Below are 25,638 nucleotides of genomic sequence, written 5' to 3'. Positions count from 1 at the left end.
GCCACTATAGAGGAAAATATCAGGACCACTATAGATATCATGGTAATTTCCAGAGACTCATTAGCACCTTGATGACTATTAATTTTCAAATTTAATTAATAGAAATGGTGCTTTCTTGTAATTTATATCATTAGTCAAATGAGCTTTCTAATTAAGATCTGCAATCTGCAAATTTACAAACTCATGAATTACTCTAAACATGGAGAATTATTGATAAGTGTCTGCCTGGTCTCAACTGGTTTCCAGATTTTGACAAAAGGGGGGATAATTGGTTTCAAGCCCTGGCAGTTTCTAAACAGAACCTTCTTAAATATATTTAGGTTATTCACTGCCACACAAACACTGTAATTGCAGATCTCATTTCCATTCGCCCTTAAATCTAACCAAAAAATATATCACATCAGATGAAGCACTAAATTCGACCCTTATTGGCAGTCATTAACACTGTTTGTAAAATGAAAAAAAAATTAAATCTGACATATATAAAAACAAATCAGACTTCTAAAACAGATCCAAATAGAAATTTCATTGAGGAAAAAATAGCATGCAAAATGAGTCTGTGGACGGACCTAGCAAACATCAAGGACACAAAGGCTGTTTACTATTAAAGGCTAACTAGCAAACCAATCAATAATATTTTCACAAGATCTCATTGCAATCTTGCTCCACTCTTTCCATGAAAGAAGGAGTCAAATGCTTAGCAACAAGAAGGAGCGTTTCACTGAATCAATCAATGAACATTTTTAAAACATCTACTGAGAAACACAGCGCTCAAGGGCAGAATAAGCATGTGCTCATTGACTGAGGCAGGGACACCAGTGTTTTTGTTTTAAAACAATTTTCTACCTAAAAACTGAGTAAAGAAAGGAAAAAAGGAGGAAGGCATTTTAATAGCTGTGTGACTTTGGAAAATTGACCTAACTTCCTTGAGCCTCAGTCTCTTCATCAGTAAAATGGGAATAATATCACTGTTGTCAAGATTAAACAATAAATGGTATGTAAAACACTCACCACTCTTCCTGGTATAACAATTTACAGTTTCCCTCACCCCTTGAACAAAATGCTTCTTTATACTCCTTAAAGTTATAATCAATCACAGACCCCTTGACCTCAAGAAGGATGGCCCTGTAGAAGGCCAAAGCTACTGTTCTCACTGACCAGTATTTCAGAAACCCCAGACTCCAGGTTTGAGCAATGTTGGCATTCTTCTGTGCGGTGAACCTTACCTCATAGTAACTCTGGACAGCATTCATAAAGGCTTCGTCAGCCACGATTTGGGTTTCCCCATTGAGGAAAGCCTGAAACCGGTCCTTGACTGTCTGCAGCTGTTGTTTGCTGATCTGTAAGAAACAGAGGAGGAGGAGATGGTGAGGACCTTCTCTAAACAAGGGTCACAGTTGCTTTATATTGAAGATGCCAGGCCCATTGGCATGCTGGAGCTGGCGTGTACTGGCATGTGGAAGCTGACTGCTATATTTGCAGAAATTCTGTGAGGCAGCTGTTAAACATATCATTACTAAAAATTAATATAAATTAGAGCTAATTTATATTAAAAACAAAATTCAAAAACTCAGAATTCAATGTTTCCTGATTCTTTGATTATTTGTGTTTTTGAGATTATTTACATCTATTGTATTTCCATGGTGGAAATGATAGATAATGGGTTGCTACCATACATTTCTTCCCAGTTTTGCATTCAATTATTATTTTTTTATTTTATTGGCAGATATCCACCAAGGTGGGAGAACCCAGAAATTAACCCACATATACATGACTCACTAATATACGGCAAGGGAGCTAAGAATACTTAACAGGTAAAGGACAATGTCTTCAATAAACGATATTGGAAAACCAGATATTCACATGCATCAGAATGAAACTGCACTCCTATCTTCTACCACACACACACACAAACACTTCCCTGATAACTCAGTTGGTAAAGAATCCGCTTGCAGTGCAGGAGATCCTGGTTCAATTCCTGGGGTCAGGAAGATCCACCAGAGAAGGGATAAGCCACCCATTCCAGTATTCTTGAGCTTCCCTGTGGCTCAGCTGGTAAAGAATCTGCCCCCAATTTGGGAGACCTGGGTTCAATCCCTGGGTTAGGAAGATCCCTTGGAGAAGGGAAAGGCTACCCCCTCCAGTATTCTGGCCTGGAGAATTCCATGGACTACAGCCCATGTTGTCACAAAGAGTGAGACATGACTGAATGACTATCACTTTCACAAAAATTAGTTCAAATATGTTAAAGACTTAAATGTAAGACCTGGAACTGTTATCCTACAGAGGAAAACATAGGGTAAAGCTTCCTGACATTGGTCTTGGCAATGATTTTTTGGATATCACACCAAAATCACAAAGAATAACATCAAAAATAAACAGATGAGACTATATTAAACTAAAAAGCTGCCACATAGCCAAAGAAACAATCAGCAAAATGAAATACAATCTATGGAATGGGAGAAAATATTTTCAAATCATTTGCCTGGTAAGAGGTTAATACCCATAAGACATATACCTCAATAGAAAAAAAAAAGATTAAAAAATGGGCAGAGGGCTTGAATAGACATTTTCCCACAGAAGACATACAAATGGCCACTAAGTACATGAAAAGATGCTCCATTTTACTCATCATGAGGGAAATGCCAATCAAAACCGCAATCACCACACACCTGCTAGAGTAGCTATTATCAAAAAGATAAGATATAAGTATTGGCAAAGGTGTTGAGAAAAGGGAATTCTATTAACCGTTGCTAGAATTGGTACAGCCACTGTGGTTTTTGAAAAAATTAAAAATACAACTACCATATGCTCTAGCAATCCCACTTCTAGGTATACATTCCCAGGAAGGGAAGGAAGACACTCTCTTGAAGAGATAACTCCTTCCCATGTTCATTGCAGTATTATTTATAATAACCAAAATATGGAAACAACCTACTGCTCATCAGTGTATGAACAGGGAAAGAAAATTTGATATGTATATACGGGTGTGTGTACATACGCACATACATATACATTCATAATACATACATTGGAATATTATCATACATACACACACACACACATTGGAATATTATTCAGCCACAACAAGAAAATCCTCCTTTTGCAATAACACCTAGGGACCTTGAAGGCACTATGCTAAATGAAATAAGTCAGACAGACAAAGACAAATATTGTATGCTCTCACATATGCAGAATCTAAAAAACCCGAACTCATAAAAATAGAGACATAGAGACTACAATAGTGGGTACTGGGGGCTGGGGGTGGGGGAAATGGGATCAAAGAGTGAAAATTTCTAGCCATAAGATGAGTAAGTTCTAGAATTCTAATATGGATTAACATAGTGGCTATAATTTATATTACTCTATTAAGTACTTGAAAGTTGTAAAGAGAGTAATGTTACATGCTATCACAAGAGAAAAATGGTAGTTATGTGAGGGGATAGAAGTGTTAACCAACCTTCTTGTGGTAAGATTCTGGACTATATGCATGGACTGAATTGCCACACTGTATGTCTTAAACCTATATATGTTATATTTCAATCATATTTCGATAAAGCTTGGGGGTAAGTATCCTGCTAAGTGCAGCATGGAAATAGACAAAAGTTTTTAAACTGTACTGTTATTCCAGGGTGTGGCATAGATAACTGGAGCAGTAGGTTATATGTGATTCTCTACGTCATCAAGCCTGCCTTTCTTCCCCACTTAGGAAAGCATCCCTGAAAGATTCCTGTTTATTTTCTCTTCTCCCTCCCTTATCTAGCTGTGTTCCACTGTCTTTCAGTCTCAGGAAGCCCTTCCCAAACCCTAGCCTATATTTGCCTGCTAAGTAATTCAAGGCCACATCATGTATTCTAACTACTTGTTCAGTTCAGTTCAGTTCAGTCGCTCAGTCGTGTCCGACTCTTTGCGACCCCATGAATCGCAGCACGCCAGGCCTCCCTGTCCATCACCAACACTACTTGTTATGATCAAATTTGTTAGATGATCTGTCTCTTCTTGCTATTTTGTTCACTGATGTTTCCCCAGGGCCAACTTAGTGCCTTAATACATGCCAGGTATTCATGTTAAATGGATGAATGAATGAAGTGTATAGAAGATAAATTATTTTTGAACATCCTTTCATCATTTCTAATTTAGCTAAAAAGAAAGTCAGCTAAAAACTTTGCTCTTTTAAATGTTATTCATACAAAGTCATGGGTTTCTCTGGTGGCTCAGACAGTAAAGAATCTACCTGCAATGCAGGAGACAAAGGAGATCAGGTTTGATTCCCTGAGTTGGGATGATCCTCTGGAGAAGGGCATGGCAACTCACTCCAATATTCTTGCCTGGAGAATTCCATGAACAGAAGAGTCTGGTGGGCTACAATCCATGCGGTCACAAAGAATCAGACACGACTCAGTAACTTTCACTTTTTGTACACCTCCTAATTGACCATAGGATGCTGTGTCTGAGAACCGCTGCTCTAGTAGAAAGATGAAGCAGATCATTGCAGGCCCAGTTCTATCAACCCCTGTGTCATCTTGGAAAAGTGACTTATGTTTTCTGAGTTGGCCAAACTTACAATTCATTGCTGGAATAGGGCCATGATTAAATAAATAAATGTTATCTCATCCTCAGTTTTCTTACTTGCAAAATGGTAATAATCCTAATTACTCACTACCTTGGGATAGTTATAGCTATTCAGTGACATGATACAAGTTCTTTTATTTTTTTTTAATAATGAGTTTCTATATACATTGAGAGTGTTTTCATCACTTGAGTCAAAGAAAGTTTTGCTAGTAGAAAATAAGGCTAAAAGCTATAGGAGACTGAAGCCTGGTGTGAGTTTTGACTCCATCAGGAAATGAATTGAAGCAGAACAGATTTTTGAAAACAGATATACACGAAAGTTGGGGTGCTTTAGCTAATTTTTTGTACTTTGGGAGAACTGGGGAATGGTGAATTTGGAGGCAGACGTAGAGGGCTTCCCTGGTGGCTTAGTGGTAAAGAGCATACGGGCCAAGGCTGGAGATGCAGGTTCGACCCCTGGGTTGGGAAGATCCCCTGTAGAAGGAAATGGCAACCCACTCCAGTATTCTTGCCTGGGGAAATCCCATGGACAGAAGAGCCTGGAGGGTTAAAGTCCATGGGGTCACAAAAGAGTCAGACAGGATTTAGCAACTGAGCAGCACAAAGGAGTTAGATTTGTATCAGATTCATAGCTGTTTTTTTCTAGAATACCAGTGGCCAATGTCAGTGTAATTTTACATTTTCTAATAATCTTCATTTTCTAGTCACATTTCAAAAAGTAAAAAGCAGGTAACATGAATTTTCATATACTTCATTAGTCCCAACACGTCAAGATACTATCACATTGATTGTAACTATTAGAGAAATTACTAATAAAATAGTTTACATTCTTTTTTTATACTATGTTTTTGAATTCAACGTGTGTGTGTGTGTGTGTGTGTCTGTGTGTGTTTTAGTTGCTCAGTCGTATCCGAGTCTATGTGACCCCATGGACTATAGCCCCCCGGCTCCTCTGTCAATGGAATTCTCCAGGCAAGAATACTGGGAGTGGGTTGCCATTTCCTTCTCCAGGGGATCTTCCCAACCCAGAGATCAAACCCGGATCTCCTGCATTGCAGGTGGACTCTTTACCAGTCTGAACCACCAGGGAAACCCATGTACACCTAAAGTACATCCCAGTTCAGAACAACCCCACTGCAAGTGTTGAGTAGCCACATGCACCAAGTACAGCATGGGCCTAGAGCAGGGAATAACTCACTTCTACGCTGTGTAAGCTTTACTGTTCTAACCTGAGTATATTGATTATCAGTGGAGTTGTACAGAAAATCATAGTTATATACACTGAAATATCAGGCAGCAGTTGATTTGCTCATAAAAATGTCACTATCACATGAATTTCTTTTAAGCAGGCTGATTTGAGTCACAAATCTTGACAGTACAGAACTAGCTGAAGCATCTTACAGAATTTCTTGCTCAGAATTCCTTCCAAGTCTGGATCCATACCAACTCTGCTAGATTTGGGAGTTGGATGCAGTGAGGTGATGGCGCAGGAATGGAAAGGAAAACCATAAACTGTGCTTTTGCCTTAATTGCTTCAATAATTAACATAAAATGAGATGCACACAATCTCAAAGACAAGGATTGCTGACCCAAGCCAAATCCATTATCACTCTTACCTTTTGTTAAACAAGCCTAGTGCTCATTTATTCAAGAAATATTTACAGATAACTTATTGCCTGCCTGGCCCTGGCCCTGCCCCAGGCCCTGAGACCAACAAAACACACCATTTCTCATCTCACCCACCAGGGCTAGGCCCTGACGAATCAAAAGCAGTAAAAGATTGCCCTCAAGGACCCTGCAGTCTAGGTGGAGAGGAAAAGCATACAAAAAACACACAAAAGTATGGTTTAGGGTTTCAGAGGAGAGAGATTACAGATTATAAAAATCTCAAAACCAAATCTGAAATGGATATATGTATACATGTAACTGAATCACTTTGTTGTACACCTGAAATTAACCGAACATTGTGAATCAGCTACATATACTCCAATATAAAATTTTAATTCCCACAAATGGAATAGTTTATTTAAAAAAAAAAAATCCCTGCCAAAAAGAGAAGGCCTCCAGGAATATTCATTTCAATTGAGTTCATAGAACCCAAGTCATGAAGCCTTACAAAACATCCCCCACTTCCCTGGATACCCCAAGCTCCAGGCAGGAGAGTTAAGGACATGAATTCTAGAATGTGTTTATGTCTGGGCTTGACACCTGCCCATCCATGTTCACTTCTTTTCTCACCATGAATCAAACAAACATTGCACCATTTAGTCAACTCACTAGTTATATCTCACTAGGCAAACAACTAACCTCTGCACACCTCGGTTTTTTACCTGTAAAATGGGGCCAATAGTGACCTCATAGGATTGTTCTCAGGGTGAACTGGAATAAGTAAACTATTCATTACGGAACCTGGAACAACATGAATGCTCAATGGACATCAGCTGCTGTGATGATTCATTCTTATCTTAAGTCTTTGCCTACCATTCCCTCAAGAAAGCACGCCTATGGGAAAATTCATTATGTATCCACAAAATCCAGCCCCTGAACTACTTTCCCAGGAGGAATTTTCTACTTGTTCATATCTTTGGTCACAACTCTAAGTGTACATGCATTGGACTGTGAAGTTGTTCTGAGCACCAGTCCTTAGAGGTGGGGTCAGGAGCCAGGAGTTGAAAATGTGGGCTTGGAGTCAGAGAGATGTGAGTACAAATACTAGTGATACCCCGCATTTCCAAAGTGGGTGACCTTGGGAAAGTTATTATCCCCGAGCCTTTGCTCTTCCTGTGTTGGACTAGCCAAAAAGTTCATTTGGGCTTTTCTGTGAGCTGTTATAAAACTCAAACAGATTTTTTGGCTAACCCAACATAACATGGGGATTACAAAACCAACTTCTTAAGGCTTCTCTGGAGAGATGAATAGGACCCGGGATGATGTAGCCAAGGATCTTAGCCCACTCTCCAGATCAAAAGAAAAGTCCAGTGACAAGGGGCAGACCACAGACCAAATGTCCATGGCCCTAAATAATGCGGCCTCTGTACACTCCCAGCTTCTGGTCCCACTGTGTTCTCCACTTACTCTGCTCTGGCCACACTGACCTCTTTTCTCCTTCTCAGTGCACCCTGACCTTTCTTTCCCAGAAGCCTTTGCACCTGCCATTCCCCCTGCCAGGGATACTCTTCCCCTTCCTCTCCCCAAGGCTGTCAACTTCTCACCCTGAAGACTCAGCCTACTTGGTATCTGCCAGGAAGGTCTTCTCAGCCCACCCTGCCTACCATGATGCTCCCCTAAACTGCTCTCTATCAAGTTGCCCTAGACCCTGTGCATTTCCTCCACAACCATTACCACAGTCAGCATATATCTTTTCTGAGATAAATTTAACTGAATTATAACCTGCATGTAGAAAAATATACACCCTAAGCACAGAGCACGAGACATCTTCACACAGTGAAATTTCCTGTGGAAATAATTCTCTTTTCAAGATGACCTGGACCCCAGAAGCTCCTGTACTTTCCCAAAAGCATTGCCCCTCTCCAAAGGTTACCTGACTTCTATCATCAGAGACAGATTTTGTCTGTTTTTGAACCTGATGTCAGTGCAGTCAAGCATTATGAGATTCTGGCTCATGGTTGGGGGTAGCAATAGCTTGTTCATCCTCATTGCTGAGTAGTAAAGCATGGTATAACTTTGTTCTTTATCCATTCTCCTATTGATGGACATCTGGACCTTGTTTCTCTATTTTATGATTCTACTAACTTTTCACTGTTTATCTCCCCACAAGAGCATCTGTTTCACAGGTAATGAGAATCACATCTGTCTTGTTTACTGCTGTGCTTCTAGTGCCTGGCACAAAATGAGCTCTGATCAAATATGTGTTGAATCAATATGTAAGGTTACTGAGTAGTTAATAAATCCCAGGCACAGTGTTAAAATTGGAAGAAAAAAATGACCAAGGCACACTCTTAGTTCTCAGTTGTCTCATAGTATAGTCAGAGATCATATTCATCTTTGATTCCTTAGTATCCTTTCACTGAGTGTATGAGTGAATGAAAATCTCTCTTAGGAACTCCCATAAATAACCAGACTAAGAACCAATCTGTAGGATAGAATTTCTCTCTGGATAAAAGTAACTGACCTACATAGGATTGAATCTTGAAGGTGACCTTGCATGAACACACCAAGATAATTGGCCAAGAGTAGCTGACTGTACAACTCTAAATAGACAAACAGGCCTCTATGAGCTGCTTATGAACAGAATCCTCCTAAAATAGAAGCCCATCTCAAAGCACTCAATATGTATGGAATCCTCTTGTGCATCAGATCAGAATTCAGAATTGAAGTAATGAGTTCCAAGAGCAGAAAACCTGAATGATGAAAGGTAATTACTGCAGAGGAAAGTGCTGCAGTGGCGTTTGCTAGAACTATTCAAGCATTCTTGGTTCAACCCACCTCATTAAGCGAGGCCTGAAAATTTCCCCTGCATTTCAGGCAGTATGCAATCTACTGCAGCATTCTGGAGAAGTACCTAATGGGACCCACAGTGAAGAGAAAACCGCACATTCTAAGGGCTGGTCTCAGGAGAGGCAATGTTGAAGTCAGAGTAAGCTCAGGTCAAATCTCGACCTGAATACAAGTCCTTGGGCATGCAGTAACTTGGGTTTTCCCGTCTGTAAGTAGCAAATGATCTTATCTACTTTGTAGGGTTTTTGTGAGAATGAGATGAAATATATATAAGATAGCATAGTACATGGTACAGAGTAAGGGCTCAGCAAATAAACAAAAATAAGTATTATTGTTACCATTTAGTTTTTCCTTTTTCCTTTTCAATCTTTTAATCTTATTTCAATGCTCCTTTTTTTTCCCTTGTTTATTCAATCACTTGAAATTACATTTACCCCTTCTTGTTCCTCCCAATTTAGAAGCTGAAAAGCCAGCTACTCTTTTCCCAGCATCCTTGCAACATAGGTAGCCATGTGACAGAGGCAGAAAACTACTGAGGGTCTTCTGGAAAAGCTTTTGAATGAAATTCTCATAAAAAGGAGTACATCTGGTAGTGTAACACTTTTCTTCTTTGCTGCCTCCTTCTTTTGCTGAGAACAGATATTTTGTCCAGACTTGTGCAGTTTATTGTGTGACCATGAAGGAAGGTTGATGTTGGTACTTTTGAGGAGCTGCATGAATGTCTGTAAACACCCATCTGTGGCCTTCTCATTATGTGAGAAGAAAAGGAATCACTATTGGTTTAACTCATTGTGTGTTTTCTCTTGCTGCTAAGTCACTTCAGTCGTGTCCGACTCTGTGCGACCCCATAGACGGCAGCCCACCAGGCTCCCCCGTCCCTGGGATTCTCCAGGCAAGAACACTGAAGTGGGTTGCCATTTCCTTCTCCAGTGCATGAAAGTGAAAAGTGAAAGTGAAGTCGCTCAGTCGTCTCCAACTCTTAGCGACCCCATGGACTGCAGCCCACCAGGCTCCTCCGTCCATGGGATTTTCCAGGCAAGAGTACTGGAGTGGGGTGCCATTGCCTTCTCTGGTGTTTTCTCTTACTTGCAGGCAAATGCTTTCCTAATGGATACATGTGGTTTTCTCTAGGCATGAAAGAAAGCATGCTTCCTAAAGTGCTTATTGGTTAAAATGCTTCCTATGACAGGAGCAATGTATTATGAAGGAGGGAAGAAGCAATGCTTACTAAAAGAATGAATCTAATATGGTAGCATTCTGACAACTGGGAAAAGGTAACAAAAATTGTTTTTGAGTGTAAAGAGAAGTTTCAATTACACACATACATGAAATCCTTCTCTAAAGTACAAGGTCAGCACTGTAGATTACAACATGAGCTATGACTTTTCTTTGTCAAAAAAGAAACTTGGGGGGACTTCCCTGGTGGTCCACTGGTCCAAACTCCCAGCACAGGGGGCCTGAATTCAACCCCTGGTTGGGGAACTGGACCCCACATACCATAACAGAAGATGCCACATGCCGCAGCTGAGACCCAGTGCAGTCACATAAGAAATGATTTTTTCTTTCAAGAAATTTTTACTTCATTATAGAAAATAGGCAAAAATATCAACAAGTGCTTTAAAAACTATAAGTTTAATCCAGAGCAATGAGGGCAATGTTGATTTAATTTCTTTTCCTTGAAGGTTATCGAAGTTTACGTTGTTGGCTCATTAATTTTATTCGTAAATAAAATCTCCTCTTTCTACAACTAGACTAAAATATTTTGTACAATAAATGAACTCTTGCGTTCAGGAAAATTAAAAATCATTCTTCTCAATTTCTACATCATGAACGTGTATACACCATATCCTGAAAAAAATATGTTAATGTGAGTTTCAAGCATTTTGCTTGAGAAGGAAAATTTTAAAGGCTTTATCACATAAAAAGATAATAATTCTGAAATGGAAGTTGAAGGCGCAAAATTATGGAAGATGGAAGTTACAATGCAGCTGTAACTCTGATTTTCTCTTTGTGACATGGTTTCCCAAATTCAACCATTCAGGTAATGCTTTCATGAGTATGCCCCCTCTATATACCAACTATTAGTGAAGTGAAGTCGCTCAGTCGTGTCCGACTCTTTGCAACCCTGTGGACTATAGCCCCCTAGGCTCCTCTGTCCATGGGATTCTCCAGGCTAGAATACTGGAGTGGGCTGCCATTTCCTTCTCCAATATACCAACTATACTACTATTTATTTTAAGTTTTGTCCCAAATGTATTTCAAATAGCTTCATTTTTAACTGAAACTTTAAACAATAATAGCTGGGCAGGCACAGGCTTTATGTACTAGCTATAGCTAACATAGAGATCTACTCTAATCTTGTATACATCTCCCACATTTTTAAAAGTGCTTCTTTAGAAAAAATTTTTTAATCTGCTATATATAAATGTTCTTGCTCAATTTTTTAAATTTAGGGCAGCAGCTGAATGTCTTTACATTAATTACTACCTGTAAAAAAAATGAACTCTGAACTTTTAATTCGTTAAATAATAGAAAGACAAACCAACCGTTTTACTCCTAAAAAACTGTTGGGGCAGAAGAGAAAGAACAAAGTATTCTATGACCCAAGAAAAGTGACCTTCGTAGGAGAATTTAAACACTGATTAAACTGGAATTTTCTGAGAAAATATTTAGTAGAAGAGAAAAAAATTAGGAAAAGATGAATCTAGAGAATGAATCAGACTAAGAGTGGGATTAAAGCTGGGATGAGAGGAGGTAAAGGGCACAGTACAGGTAGCAGCAAAGAACAGGAGGAGAAGGAGGAGATAACTTGTATACACACTGCAAAGCTCTTAAAAGTTGGATTAAACATCCTGCCCCTTAACGCAATACTCACAGTTCAAAGAAAAAGAAAAAAAAACAGATTACATTTTTTTCCAATTTGGAAGCACTCAGGCAGCATTCAACTCATATTTTCTGACAGGTGGTTAAAGATGCAGGCTTAGACCCAAGGCCTCATGGAGAGTTGTTCTAGTTGCCACAGGTCTCAAATATTTTGGTTTCAAGTCTCTTTACACTTTGATAATTTATTGAAGAATCCAGAGAAATTTTCATGATGCAGTTTACATCTGTTGATGTGTATTGTAATAGAAATGAAAACTGGATAGTTTTAAATATTTATGAATTCATGGAAAATAACAATATATTTTCCATGTGTTAAATCTAAATAACACTTTAAGAAACTAACTGTATTTTTCCCTGGTGGCTCAGGTGGTAAAGAATCTGCCTGCAATGCGGGAGACTCAGGTTGGGAAGATCCCCTGGAAAAGAGAATGGCTACCCACTCCAGTATTCTTGCCTCGAGAATTCCATGGACAGCAGAGCCTGTAAGGCTACAGTCCATGGAGTCACAAAGAGTCAGACACAACTGAGCCACTTACACTTTCACTTTTCAAAAACAAAAATCAGTGAAATCGATGGCAACAGGATATAGTACTGAAAATCTCCTTAAAAAATTAACAGAAGACAGCCGGATTCTCGTATCTGTTTCTGCAGTCGGTCTGTTGTGATATGCTGTTTTGGTTGAAGCATGTGAAGAAAATCTGGCCTCCCACAGATACATGGTTGAAAAGGGAGGAATATTTTAATAGCTTTTTGAGAGAGATGTGGATTATCTTTGACAATATACCAAAGTTCAGCCAGAATATTTTCTAAAAGTTAGTTGCAATGTAAAATTGGAAACTCATCAACGCGACTGGGGAACAGCAAGCTTTATGCTGTGTTTAGAGCATTGCCTCTATGGGCATATGTGAAAACACAACAGCATACAGGTTTTTAAAAAGCCATAGAAAGGTGGTTGTTTCTGTTTAGTCGTTAAGTTGTGTCCGACTCTTGCAATCAGAGCTGCATCTCCTGCATTGTAGGCAGATTCTTCACCACTGAGCCACTTGGTAAATCCCTGGGGGAGGGATAAATTAGGAGTTGAGGATTGATATATACACACTACTGCTGCTGCTGCTAAGTTGCTTCAGTCGTGTCCGACTCTGTGCGACCCCATAGACGGCAGCCCACGAGGCTCCCCCGTCCCTGGGATTCTCCAGGCAAGAATACTGGAGTGGGTTGTCATTTCCTTCTCCAATGCATGAAAGTGAAAAGACAAAGTGAAGTCGCTCAGTCTTGTCCGACCTTCAGCAACCCCATGGACTACAACCTACCAGGCTCCTCTGCCCATGGGATTTTCCAGGCAAGAGTACTGCTATATATAAAATAGAGAAACAATAAGGACCTACTGTACAGCAGAGGGAACTCGACTTAATATTCTGTTATAACCTATATGGGAAAATAATCTAGGAAGGAATAGATACACTGTATATACATAGCTGAACCACTCTGCCGTACTCCTGAAACTAATACATTGTAAACCAACTGTGTGTGTGTGTGCATGCACGCACACATGGTTGTGTCCTACTCTTTTGTGACTCTACAAACTGCAGCCCATCAGCCTCCTCTGTCCATAGAATTTTCCAGGCAAAAATATGAAGTGGGTTGCCATTTTCTATTCCAGGGGACCTTTCTGACCCAGGGGTCAAACTTGCCATCTGCCCTCTACACCCGCACAGCATGTCCTGGCCCCCAGGAGTAGTTTTCTCCCCACTCCTGTCTTTTGTGCCCTCCTAGCAGAATTTACCGTGCTGTTTCCAGCAGCCTTGTCCCACACTGCCCCTCTTTCTGTTTCTGCTTCAGGATTTTCGGCTCCCCACGCTGGGTGTCCAGTGTGCCATTTCCCGTTTATCCGAGGCCCATGAGGCTGACCCAACATTATCTGCTCTTTTCTGGGTTTCTATACCCAACTTGAAAGCTGCTTGTTCTTTGAAAGGAAGAGGATTGCGTAGGAATGACTTCTGTATTTCTTAATGGAAGTATGTCAATACATGCATGTCCTGACATACCCTCAAAGCGCTTCCTGCCTACAGATTCACTGCTCTTGTGCTTGGCAGCACCCAGCTCAGTTGCTGTGGGCCTTGTAGTTTTGTCTGCTGTGAGCTCTCGGGCAGTGAACAATGCTCAGGGAGACTGTGGTGTCTACCCTATCACAAGCCCCTTGTTACAGGTTATGTGAGTAAGTAAGCGTGTGTTCCTTCACCTGAGGTTACCTGTCTCCAATAGGTCCCATGCACATTAGCAGCCACTCATACAGCTAAGCAAATGGAACCCTAATAAACATTAGTCCAACCTTTCCTCCTTATAAATTAGAAACTGAGTCCTGGAGAAAGAGAGAACAGAACTAACATTTACTTGGTAGCACTTAACTGCCAAGTTCTGTGGTAAGTCTTTACCTATTGTCAAAGTATATTTTTCAAAAAATTAAAAACATGACTCACATATAAATATATAATGAGCATTTACCAAAGATTTATTGAACTATTTATTAAAAGGACCAGAAGAAAGGAAAACTAATTCAAAGTGTATTAGAGGAGAAGCGATTTATATATTCAGCCCACAAAGGGATGCTAAAATGAGTTTTCTAAGTTCTGTTCAAAATCGGTCAGTGTCAATATTCTGTAACTTTGGAGATGATCTCTTTCTACCAGACAGAAATCATTTGCAACTTATCAATATTATGGAAGTTAAACTCTAGCTTCACAGAATCTGAGCTCTATTTAATAGAAACAAATAGGTGAAACAAACCTATGAGTATGTGGTGATGTCTGGGTAGGCTTGTTAGACACTGCTCTGCATGATTTAAAAAAAAAAAAAAGGTGAAAAAGTTATCTTGTAGCTTTATTTTCAAACTTTAGTTTGTTTTAATGAATTATCTAATATAATCTCCAAAATCTAGAGTGTACATAAGTATCCCCATGTCAACACAAGTTAGGTAAGCTGCCCACAGTCATAGAGCTCAATGGTGCTAGAGGAGGAAACATCACAGTTATCTTCATCCCCTACTTTGTGCTGTTTTATTTTTATTTTATTTTTTAAATTAAATTTTTCTATTAGGGTATAGACTTTGGGCTTCTCAAGTGGCCCAGTGATTAAGAATGTGCATGCAGTGCAGGAGATGCAAGTTCTATCCCTGGGTCAGAAAGGTCCCCTGGAGTAGGAAACGGCAACCCACTTCAGTATTTTTGTCTGGAAAATTCTACGGACAGAGGAGCTGTCCATAGAATTGAAAGAATTCTATGGACTATGAATGGACTATGGGCTGCAGTTCGTGGAGTCACAAAGAGTAGGACACAACCAAGTGTGCATGTGTGCACACACTCACACAGACACAGTTGATTTACAATGTGTTAGTTTCAGGAGTACAGCAGAGTGGTTCAGCTATGTATATACAGTGTATCTATTCCTTTCTAGATTCTTTTCGCATATAGGTTATAACAGAGTATTAAGTCGAGTTCCCTCTGCTGTACAGTAGGTCCTTATTGTTTCTCTATTTTATATATAGTAGTATGTATATATTAACCCTCAACTCCTAATCTATCCCTCCCCCAGGGATTTACCAAGTGGCTCAGTGGTGAAGAATCTGCCTACAATGCAGGAGATGCAGCTCTGATTGCAAAAGAGTCGGATACAACTTAACGACTAAACAGAAACAACCACCTTTCTATGGCTTTTTAAAAACCTGTATGCTGTTGTGTTTTCACATATGCCCATAGAGGCAATGCTCTAAACACAGCATAAAAGCTTGCTGTTCCCCAGTCGCGTTGATGAGGTTTCCAATTTTACATTGCAACTAACTTTTAAGAAAATATTCTGGCTGAACTTTGGTATATTATCAAAGATAATCCACATCTCTCTCAAAAAGCTATTAAAATATTCCTCCCTTTTCAACCATGTATCTGCGGGAGGCCAGATTTTCTTCACATGCTTCAACCAAAACAGCATATCACAACAGACCGACTGTAGAAACAGATACGAGAATCCGGCTGTCTTCTGTTAATTTTTTAAGGAGATTTTCAGTACTATATCCTGTTGCCATCGATTTCACTGATTTTTGTTTTTGAAAAGTGAAAGTGTAAGTGGCTCAGTCATGTCTGACTCTTTGTGACTCCATGGACTGTAGCCTTACAGGCTCTGCTGTCCATGGAATTCTCGAGGCAAGAATACTGGAGTGGGTAGCCATTCTCTTTTCCAGGGGATCTTCCCAACCTGAGTCTCCCGCATTGCAGGCAGATTCTTTACCACCTGAGCCACCAGGGAAAAATACAGTTAGTTTCTTAAAGTGTTATTTAGATTTAACACATGGAAAATATATTGTTATTTTCCATGAATTCATAAATATTTAAAACTATCCAGTTTTCATTTCTATTACAATACACATCAACAGATGTAAACTGTATCACGAAAAGCAAGCAGACCACAGGAAGACAGAGGTGTTACAGAGGCCGGGCGTTCCAAGTCTTTGCATCTCAGAGATCATCTTCTGGAAGGAAACTCTTTTATTTTAGAAATGAATAAGAGACCAGAGTAGGCTTTTACATCCTCTACTACACTGAAATTTCTTCTTTCTTTTTGGTTCTCAGATTGATTGAATTTTGTTCATTTTGTTTTTGTTCTAAAGAAAACCTTCAATACCAAATTCTACTCATTCATACCCTAATATTGCTCACCTCCCTTGTCTCCCACAATCCTCCAACAATATTATGCTGACGTCTACTCTGCTAAGAAGTCTAGATATTTGGTGTGGGTGGAAAAGAGGAGAAGCATCATTCTGGAACTTGTTGAAAAACTGAAAAAATACAGGATGTCCAAAAGCAGGAGACACACAAAGGTGAGAGGGAAGAAAGCAACTCCCCCTCTTGGCAGTTTTTGCACAATGCGGACTAATGGGGCATGCTTAGAGTTTAACATCAACACTGACCAAATTTCTGGAGCTCAAATTCATACATCTCTCTATCCATTCACTTATTCATTCATTCACATTCAACCAATTATTTATAGTGCATCACTACATGTCAAGCACTGTTCTAGGTACCGAGGATCCAATGATAATTTTAAAAAGCAAAAAAAAAAACAACCTTTTCCTTTTGGAAGGATGAAAGAACAAGGAGGGTCAGCCACTCTGGTTGACCTTTGTGATACCTAATGGATGGTATGAGTTCATGACCAATGTTTTACTTAGTGTACAATAAGTGAAGTGAGTGAAGTCGCTCAGTCGTGTCCGACTCTTTGTGACCCCATGGACTGCAGCCCACCAGGCTCCTCCGTCCATGGGATTCTCCAGGCAAGAATACTGGATTGGGTTTCCATTTCCTTCAAAAGAAGGGGTAAATTCTGATTTATAAGTTACGCTATGGTCTCCAAAGGGGGAAATAAAATGTCCTCAAGGGTGAAATTTGGCTATGAAGGACAACCAACTTTCTTGCTCTGGAAGGACATACAGAGTTGTGCCATATAACTCTGGACAGGAGGAAAAATAGCCAAAGAAATTGTCCTTGGTGCTTAATCACTGCATTCTAGGAGTTTTGAGTACACTCTAGACTCTTACTTTTCTAACAGCACCATCTTCCATCCTTCCAGAATATTCTTGTGGTTCCAAAAATTGGCAATAGGATGCAGCGGTGGATTGTCACATTAAGATTTGGTTCTTTTACAAGAATACCTCAAAGGCAGTATTTGAATTTCTATCAGTAGTCACATAATGACTAGTTCTCATCCTTTTGGACTCTTAATAGCCCTTGATGACAATTACCTAGGTTCATTATTTTGGGGGGTTGTGACAGGTGGTACTCTTTCTTTTTTCACATATTAGCTGGAAGAAGTCTATAAAGACAAAGTTTCTTTTATCAATTGTTGTTTACTCTGAGGTACAGATCACACAAGAAAGGCCAAAAAAAAAAAAAAAGCTTGGTAGTTTATCCTATCAAAATAAAAGATTGGTTCCTTACCATCTGTGGAAGAGATGGTAAGAAGAGTATGGCTCTCCTTGAACAAAGGTGACCCAGTCTGAGATCTAGGGGAGCATCAGTAAAAGGCTGACTTTGTTTCAAGCACAACTGGGAATGGTGCACACTATGTTTTTCCATCATCAAGAACTTCTATTTTCCCCTCCGTGGACCCAAGTCGTGAAAGTTGCCTCCTTTCTAAAACTTTGCATTTATCACCTAATAATGTTTTCTCCCTTATTTTTTACTAATTAAAGGCCAAGTAAACTTTGAGCTAGGGCTTCCCAGGTAGCTCAGCAGTGAAGAATCCACCTGTGATGCAGGAGACGTGGGTTCGATCCCTAGGCAGAGATTGTCTGGAAAAAGAAATGGCAATCCACTCCAATATCCTTGCCTGGGAAATCCCATGGACAGAGGTTCCTGGTGGGCTACAATCCATGGGGTTGCAGAAGAGTCGGACATGACTTAGTGATTAAACAACAACAAACTTTGAGCTTCTAGCAGCAGTACCTTCACAATGAATTGGTAGAATTCCAGGCCCAGTATTTTAGTTATTCTGGGATAATAAAGAAACAGCAAATGAAAATCCAGGTTTGGGAGCTAGACAATAAGGTGTGGTTGGAATCCCAGCTCATCACTTATTAGTTGTGTGATCTCAGGCAATGCACTAACCCATGAGTTATCATTATAAAGTTAGGTGAAAGTCACTCAGTCGTGTCTGACTCTGTGATCCCATGGACTGCAGCCCGCCAGGCTCCTGTCCATGGAATTCTCCAGGCAAGAATACTGGAGTGGGTAGCCATTCCCTTCTTCACGGGATCATCCTAACCCAGGGATCAAACCTGCATTGCAGGCAGATTCTTAACCATCTGAGCCAGTAGAGAAGCCCACAACAAGTTTTTAAAAAGCAATGCCATTCATTAAAGTATTACTTAAAAGAGCAAATGCCCACCTTTGAGGACTGATTGAAAATACTACTGTATCACATGCAATGGAGAAGTGTATAATTGTAAGAAAGGAATGAATAGTTTAAGATACTGATATGGAATATCCTCCAGTATGTATTGTTAACAGGAAAAAAAAATAGGCAGAGAAATGTGTGTATAGTATGATACTATTTATCTAAGAGAAAAGGAGAGAAACACACACACATTTATAATTAAAAAATGGAAGATAAACCAAAGTTTAAAATGAAAATGGTTTCCAGATTGAAATCTCTGAATACCATTTCCCATGAAAACTTACCAGCATTCCTCTGCTAATTCCCTATCTGAGGCATGTAATGTACATGATGACCCCTATCTTACTAGAAATTAAGGGAGCTATCAAAGACTGCTGGAATCTTTTTAAAAGGAATCAGGAACCAATTAGAGGAGGCTCTCACTAGCCAGAGATGATTTGAGAATCAATAAAAATAACAACTACCCAGAATGTCAAGTATGTTCAAATCATAATAGTACTCAAACAAAACAGAACAAGACCCATAACTGATTCTCTTCCACAGATGGTAAGGAATCAATCTTTTATTTTGATAAGATAAACTACCAAGCATTTTTTTTTTTTTTTTGGCCTTTCTTGTGTGATCTGTACTTCAGAGTAAACAACAATTGATAAAAGAAACTTTGTCTTTATAGACTTCTTCCAGCTAATATGTGAAAAAAGAAAGAGTACCACCTGTCATAACCCCTCAAAATAATGAACCTAGGTAATTGTCATCAAGGGCTATTAAGATTCCAAAAGGATGAGAACTAGTCATCACGTGACTACTGATAGAAATTCAGATACTGCCTTTGAGATATTCTTGTAAAAGAATCAGATCTTAATGTGACAATCCACCACTGCATCCTATTGCTAATTTATGGGAATTGCAGATGATCAAGTTAAAAAATTAAAAGGAGGTGCAATCTGTAAGTTCCAGACCATGGGAAACTGTTGAAGACAAATGACCTGATAAAATCAACAACAACAAAAAATCTGCAAGCAAAAATAATGATGAAACATTATTTTAACTTTAAAATAGAAAGAGAGGAAAATCTATAGATTAAAAAAAAACAGAAGTGTCATACCAACCAATGATAATATGGACCTCATCTGGAATCTGATTTGAGTGAACAAACTAAAAACATTTGTGACATCTCAGGGAAGTTTGAAAACTAGTTGGATTTTGATTAGGAAATTGGATTGATTAGGAAGTTGGATTTTTATTAGGAATATTGTTAACTTATCAAGTGTAATAATGGTACCATGGGTTATGCTTAAAAAAACAGTTCCTTATATTTTGGAGAGTCATACTAAAATATTTACAGGTGTAATGATATTATGTCTGGGATTCACATCATCATAATTCAGTAAGGAGGCATGGGGAGTGTAGAGGAAACGACTGACCATGAAGTGAGGTTGAAGGGTGGATACATGGGGGCTCGTGACACTAACCTCTCTCCTTACTTATAAACATTTGATATTTTCCATACTTAACAAATAGTTTTTCTCAAAGTAAATGAGTGATTGAACTCTGATGGTAGCTGTGTAAGGGGCAGGCGCAGGGAATGTTAGTGACCAGGGCTCTTTAGAGCAATTTAACTTCCCCACCATAACAATGCTGAATCTCAATCTCCTAATACTATAAGTTTCACATGCTTGTACTGTATTTTGAATAATTTAAAAAACTGGAATAGCGTTTTTATAGAAATGCAGTGTTCACCCAATTCATGAATGGTAAGATTTCTAGCCATTCCCCAAACTGAAAGAATCCAGAAAAAGAACTCAATGTATTACCATTAAAGACCCATCAGCTTCCACCTCCCTTCCCTATCTAAGGTGGTTATGTTAATGAACACAGAATCATCACAAATAAGGAAATGGCCGAATCAAAATTTCCTTTCTTACTCTGCCTCAGCCTATTAAGAATTACACAGACGAGCTCTTCAAATCTATCAAGAGGTCAGCCCTCCCCAGTGCAAAGTTATGAGAAAAATATTTGATAGATGGATAATCATCATTAACAGTGAATTAACAGTGAACTATGTCCCATGCAGACTATCTTGAGAGGTTAGCTAATGATGGCTTGAAGCCATCACAATTAGCAAGACACAAAAACACCAAGCATCTTAGACATAGAGACAAACTCTTTAAAAAAACAAAACAAACAAATCTGGTGTTATGGGAAGAGCAATTTGAAGCAAATAATGTTTTCGGAAATGATTTATTTATTGTGTGATGTTAAAACATATCCATATATTGATGTATCTTAAAAATCTCTTTAAAATAATGGAAAAAATTTTATAAGCCTGATTAATCAGCATTCAGAAGTTTTGAATTTAGAGTTTTAGTGAGTTGTAAACAAATTAAAAAATATATAAAAATGCACTTGCAGAACAACAACAGACTGACATAAGAAAAGACAGCTGTGCACTAGGTGGATTTCAACAAAAAGCTTTGCACAATTGGTGGGAAGAACTGAAATATGGTTCACTTCATCTCCCCATAGTTCATTCACTGTTGATGATGATTTTCCATCTATCAAATATTTGTCTCATAATTTTGCAATGCCCCCCCGAAAAAAAATGTGCAGCCAAAAAAAAAAAAGTGACGCCAAATTTCCATTTGGATCTAAGGATCTTCCTAATGCATCATTTCCAGTTTTGACCAACTAGTGAAAAAAACCTCAGAACTGAGCCTTTGAGCTACTTATTCAGAAAGTGTTAAACAAAAATTTCAAAACTACTGAAGAATATAAACAGGTAACTTTCACCAAAACATCGATTATAATTACCTTTTTATGATATCAAAAATATTTCTGTACTGTTGAAAAATATAACAAAATAAAATATTTCATCTTTTGTCCATCTTTCTCCATTTATACTTTATTTTATTATGTATATATTAGTATGGTATTACTTAATAATAAATAAATATAAAAGGGGCATTAGCAAAATGTTTTACTGATGGAGTGTGTGTTCAAAGGAGTTTGCAAATCATAGATATATAGTGATTAAAGATCTTCATTCTGGAATCAGACTGTTTGAATTCTAGACCCACTGCCCAGTAGCTATATGATCTTGAGAAAACAGATTGGCTTTTCAAAGCCTGAGTTTTTTTGTAAAGTAGGCATACTCTTAGTATCTTCATTGTGATTGCTGTAAAGATTAAATGGAGCTACTATATGACATTGCAGCTTTGTCCCTGGCGCATGCAAAGTACTTGAAATGATAGGTACTAGTCTCCTCCTCCTCCTCTTCATTGCCATCCCTGTGGTCACGCATGCCAAGATCACCATTATCATGCAACACAGCAGGCTGGTCACTACCATCTATGTTATGCTTTAAATATTAAAATTTAAGTAACCTTCAGTGTGTCTTTGAGGGAATCTCACAGTTGTGTAAGAAATTCCATAACTTATTTTGGCAGTTTTATCTTAAAGGCACGACTGCTCAACTAGGTCAGGTGTCCCTCAAGGCTCCTTTGAATAACATGGTACATAACACACACACAGTCAACTCTGAAATAACTGAAGGGCAGAGATCGCAATACCTTTCCTACGAGTTACCTCCCTTAATTTGTTTACAAAGCACAATATGTGAATGAAAACTAACAGGCTCTTGGAAAAAAATCAGCAAGGGCACAATGACAGCAATTTTCACCATACGCATCCTTTCTCTAGCTTCCTCTCAGGTTCTGCTTGTGTGACAGCATTATATGGTTTCTATAGCTCTGGGTTTCCTTAGATGAGAATAAACTGAGTTAAGATGGAATTGAGATAAGCATGCACTTTATTAGGGGGATACCCAGAAAGCTGGTGACTCCTAGAAAGTTACTCATTTCTCAATGTTCACTTAAATGTTTCATGCCAGAAACAAAAACTCAAACAACCCGATCTTATATCTAAAGGTCCAAGGTCACGGGTGGTGGCCGAGAGGAGCTACCCCACGTCCAAGGTAAGGAGCAGCAGCTGCGCTTTGCTGGAGCAGCTGTGAAGAGATACCCCACGTCCAAGGTAAGAGAAACCCAAGTAAGATGGGAGGTGCTGAGAGAGGGCATCAGAGGGCAGAGAGACTGAAAGTACAATCACAGACAACTAGCCAATCTGATCACACGGACCACAGCCTTGTCTAACTCAATAAAACTAAGCCATGCTGTGTGGGGCCACCCAAGATGGATGGGTCATGGTGAAGAGGTCAGAGAGAATGTGGTCCACTGGAGAAGGGAATGGCAAACCAATTCAGTATTCTTGCCTTGAGAACCCCGTGAACAGCATGAAAAGGCAAAAAGATAGGACACTGAAAGATGAACTCCCCAGGTCAGAGGTGCCCAGTATGCTATTGGAGATCTGTGGAGAAATAACTCCAGAAAGAATGAATGGATGGAGCCAAAGCAAAAACAACATCCAGTTGTGGTTGGGACTGGTGACAGAAGCAAGGTCTGATGTTGTAAAGAGCAATATTGCATAGGAACCTGGAATGTTAGGTTCATGAATCAAGGCAAATTGCAAGTGGGCAAACAGGAGATAGCAAGAGTGAACATCGACATTCTAGGAATCAGCAAACTAAGATGGACTGGAATGGGTGAATTTAACTCAGATGACCATTATATCTACTACTGTGGGCAGGAATCCCTTAGAAGAAATGGAGTAGCCATCATAGTCAACAAAAGAGTCCGAAATGCAGTATTTGGATGCAGTCTCTAGAATGACAGAATGATCTCTGTTTGTTTCCAAGGCAAACCATTCAATATCACAGTAATCTAAGTCTATGCCCCGACCAGTTAGGCTGAAGAAGTTGAAGTTGAACAGTTCTATGAAGACCTACAAGACCTTCTAGAACTAACACGCTCAAAAATGTCCTTTTCATTATAGGGGACTGTAATGCAAAAGTAGGAAGTCAAGAAACACCTGGAGTAACAGGCAAATTTGGCCTTGGAGTACGGAATGTAGCAGGGCAAAGGCTAATAGAGTTCTGCCAAGAGAACTCACTGGTCATAGCAAACACCCTCTTCCAACAACACAAGAGAAGACTCTACACATGGACATCACCAGATGGTCAACACCGATATCAGATTGATTATATTCTTTGCAGACAAAGATGGAGAAGCTCTATACAATCGGCAAAAATAACCTGGGAGCTGACTGTGGTTCACATCATGAACTCCTTATTGTCATATTCAGACTTAAATTGAAGAAAGTGGGGAAAACCACTAGACCATTCAGGGATGACCTAAAGCAAATCCCTTATGATTATATAGTGGAAGTGAGAAATAGATTTAAGGGACTAGATCTGATAGACAGAGTGCCTGATGAACTAGGGACGGAGGTTCGTGACATTGTACAGGAGACAGGGATCAAGACCATCCCCACGGGAAAGAAATGCAAAAAAGCAAAATGGCTGTCTGGGGAGGACTTACAAATAACTGTGAAAAGAAGAGAAGCAAAAAGCAAAGGAGAAAAGGAAAGATATAAGTATCTGAATGCAGAGTTTGAAGAATAGCAAGGAGCGATAAGAAAGCCTTCCTCAGCCATCAGTGCAAAGAAATAGAGGAAAAAAAATAAAACGGGAAAGACTAGAGATCTCTTTAAGAAAATTAGAGATACCAAGGAAACATTTCATACAAAGATAGGCTCAATAAAGGACAGAAATGGTATGGACCTAACAGAAGCAGAAGATATTAAGAAGAGGTGGCAAGGATACACAGAACTGTACAGAAAACATCTTCACAACCCAGATAATCATGATGGTGTGATCACTCACAGTCACCTAGAGCCAGACATCCTGGAATGCGAAGTCAAGTGGGCCTTAGGAAGCATCACTACGAACAAAGCTAGTGGAGGTGATGGAATGCCTGTTGAGCTATTTCAAATCCTGAAAGAAGATGCTGTGAAAGTGCTGCACTCAATATGCCAGCAAATTTGGAAAACTCAGCAGTGGCCACAGGACTGGAAAAGGTCAGTTTTCATTTCAGTCCCAAAGAAAGGCAATGCCAAAAAGGCTCTAACTACGACACAATTGCACTCATCTCACATGCTAGTAAAGTAATGCTCAAAATTCTCCAAGCCAGGCTTCAGCAGGACGTGAACAGTGAGCTTCCAGAAGTTCAAGCTGGTTTTAGAAAAGGCAGAGGAACCAGAGATCAAATTGCCAACATCTGCTGGATCATCAAAAAAGCAAGAGAGTTCCAGAAAAACATCTATTTCTGCTTTATTGACTATGCCAAAGCCTTTGACTGTGTGGATCACAATAAACTGTGGACAATTCTGAAGGAGATGGGAATACCAGACCACCTGACCTGCCTCTTGAGAAACCTGTATGCAGGTGAGGAAGCAACAGTTAGAACTGGACATGGAACAACAGGCTGGTTCCAAAATAGGAAAAGGGGTACGTCAAGGTTGTATATTGTCACCCTGCTTATTTAACTTATATGCAGAGTACATCATGAGAAACGCTGGACTGGAAGAAACACAAGCTGGAATCAAGATTGCCGGGAGAAATATCAATAACCTCAGATATGCAGATGACACCACCCTTATGGCAGAAAGTGAAGAGGAACTCAAAAGCCTCTTGATGAAAGTGAAAGTGGAGAGTGAAAAAGTTGGCTTAAAGCTCAACATTCAGAAAATGAAGATCATGGTATCTGGTCCCATTGCTTCATGGGAAACAGTGGCTGACTTTATTTTTTTGGGCTCTAAAATCACTGCAGATGGTGATTGCAGCCATGAAATTAAAAGATGCTTATTCATTGGAAGGAAAGTTATTAC

The 25,638-nt window shown here is 39.3% G+C and overlaps 1 protein-coding gene across 1 annotated transcript in view; it reads right to left on the bottom strand.

Moving 5' to 3' along the window:
• The window catches only part of CADPS (Ca++-dependent secretion activator), a 439,169-nt gene that overhangs the window by 352,247 nt on the left and 61,284 nt on the right, over positions 1-25,638 (bottom strand). The window contains exon 2 of the mRNA XM_010851925.1: positions 1,227-1,340. Within this exon, the coding sequence (XP_010850227.1) occupies positions 1,227-1,340 (114 nt within the window). The remainder of the gene's footprint in view (positions 1-1,226; positions 1,341-25,638) is intronic.

The sequence above is a fragment of the Bison bison genome, unplaced genomic scaffold, assembly GCF_000754665.1.
Source record: "Bison bison bison isolate TAMUID 2011002044 unplaced genomic scaffold, Bison_UMD1.0 scf7180017864304, whole genome shotgun sequence".
In the NCBI taxonomy this organism is placed as follows: domain Eukaryota; kingdom Metazoa; phylum Chordata; class Mammalia; order Artiodactyla; family Bovidae; genus Bison; species Bison bison.
The sequence above is the reverse complement of the archived record's forward strand: the minus strand, read 5'-3'. Positions and strand labels throughout refer to the sequence as shown.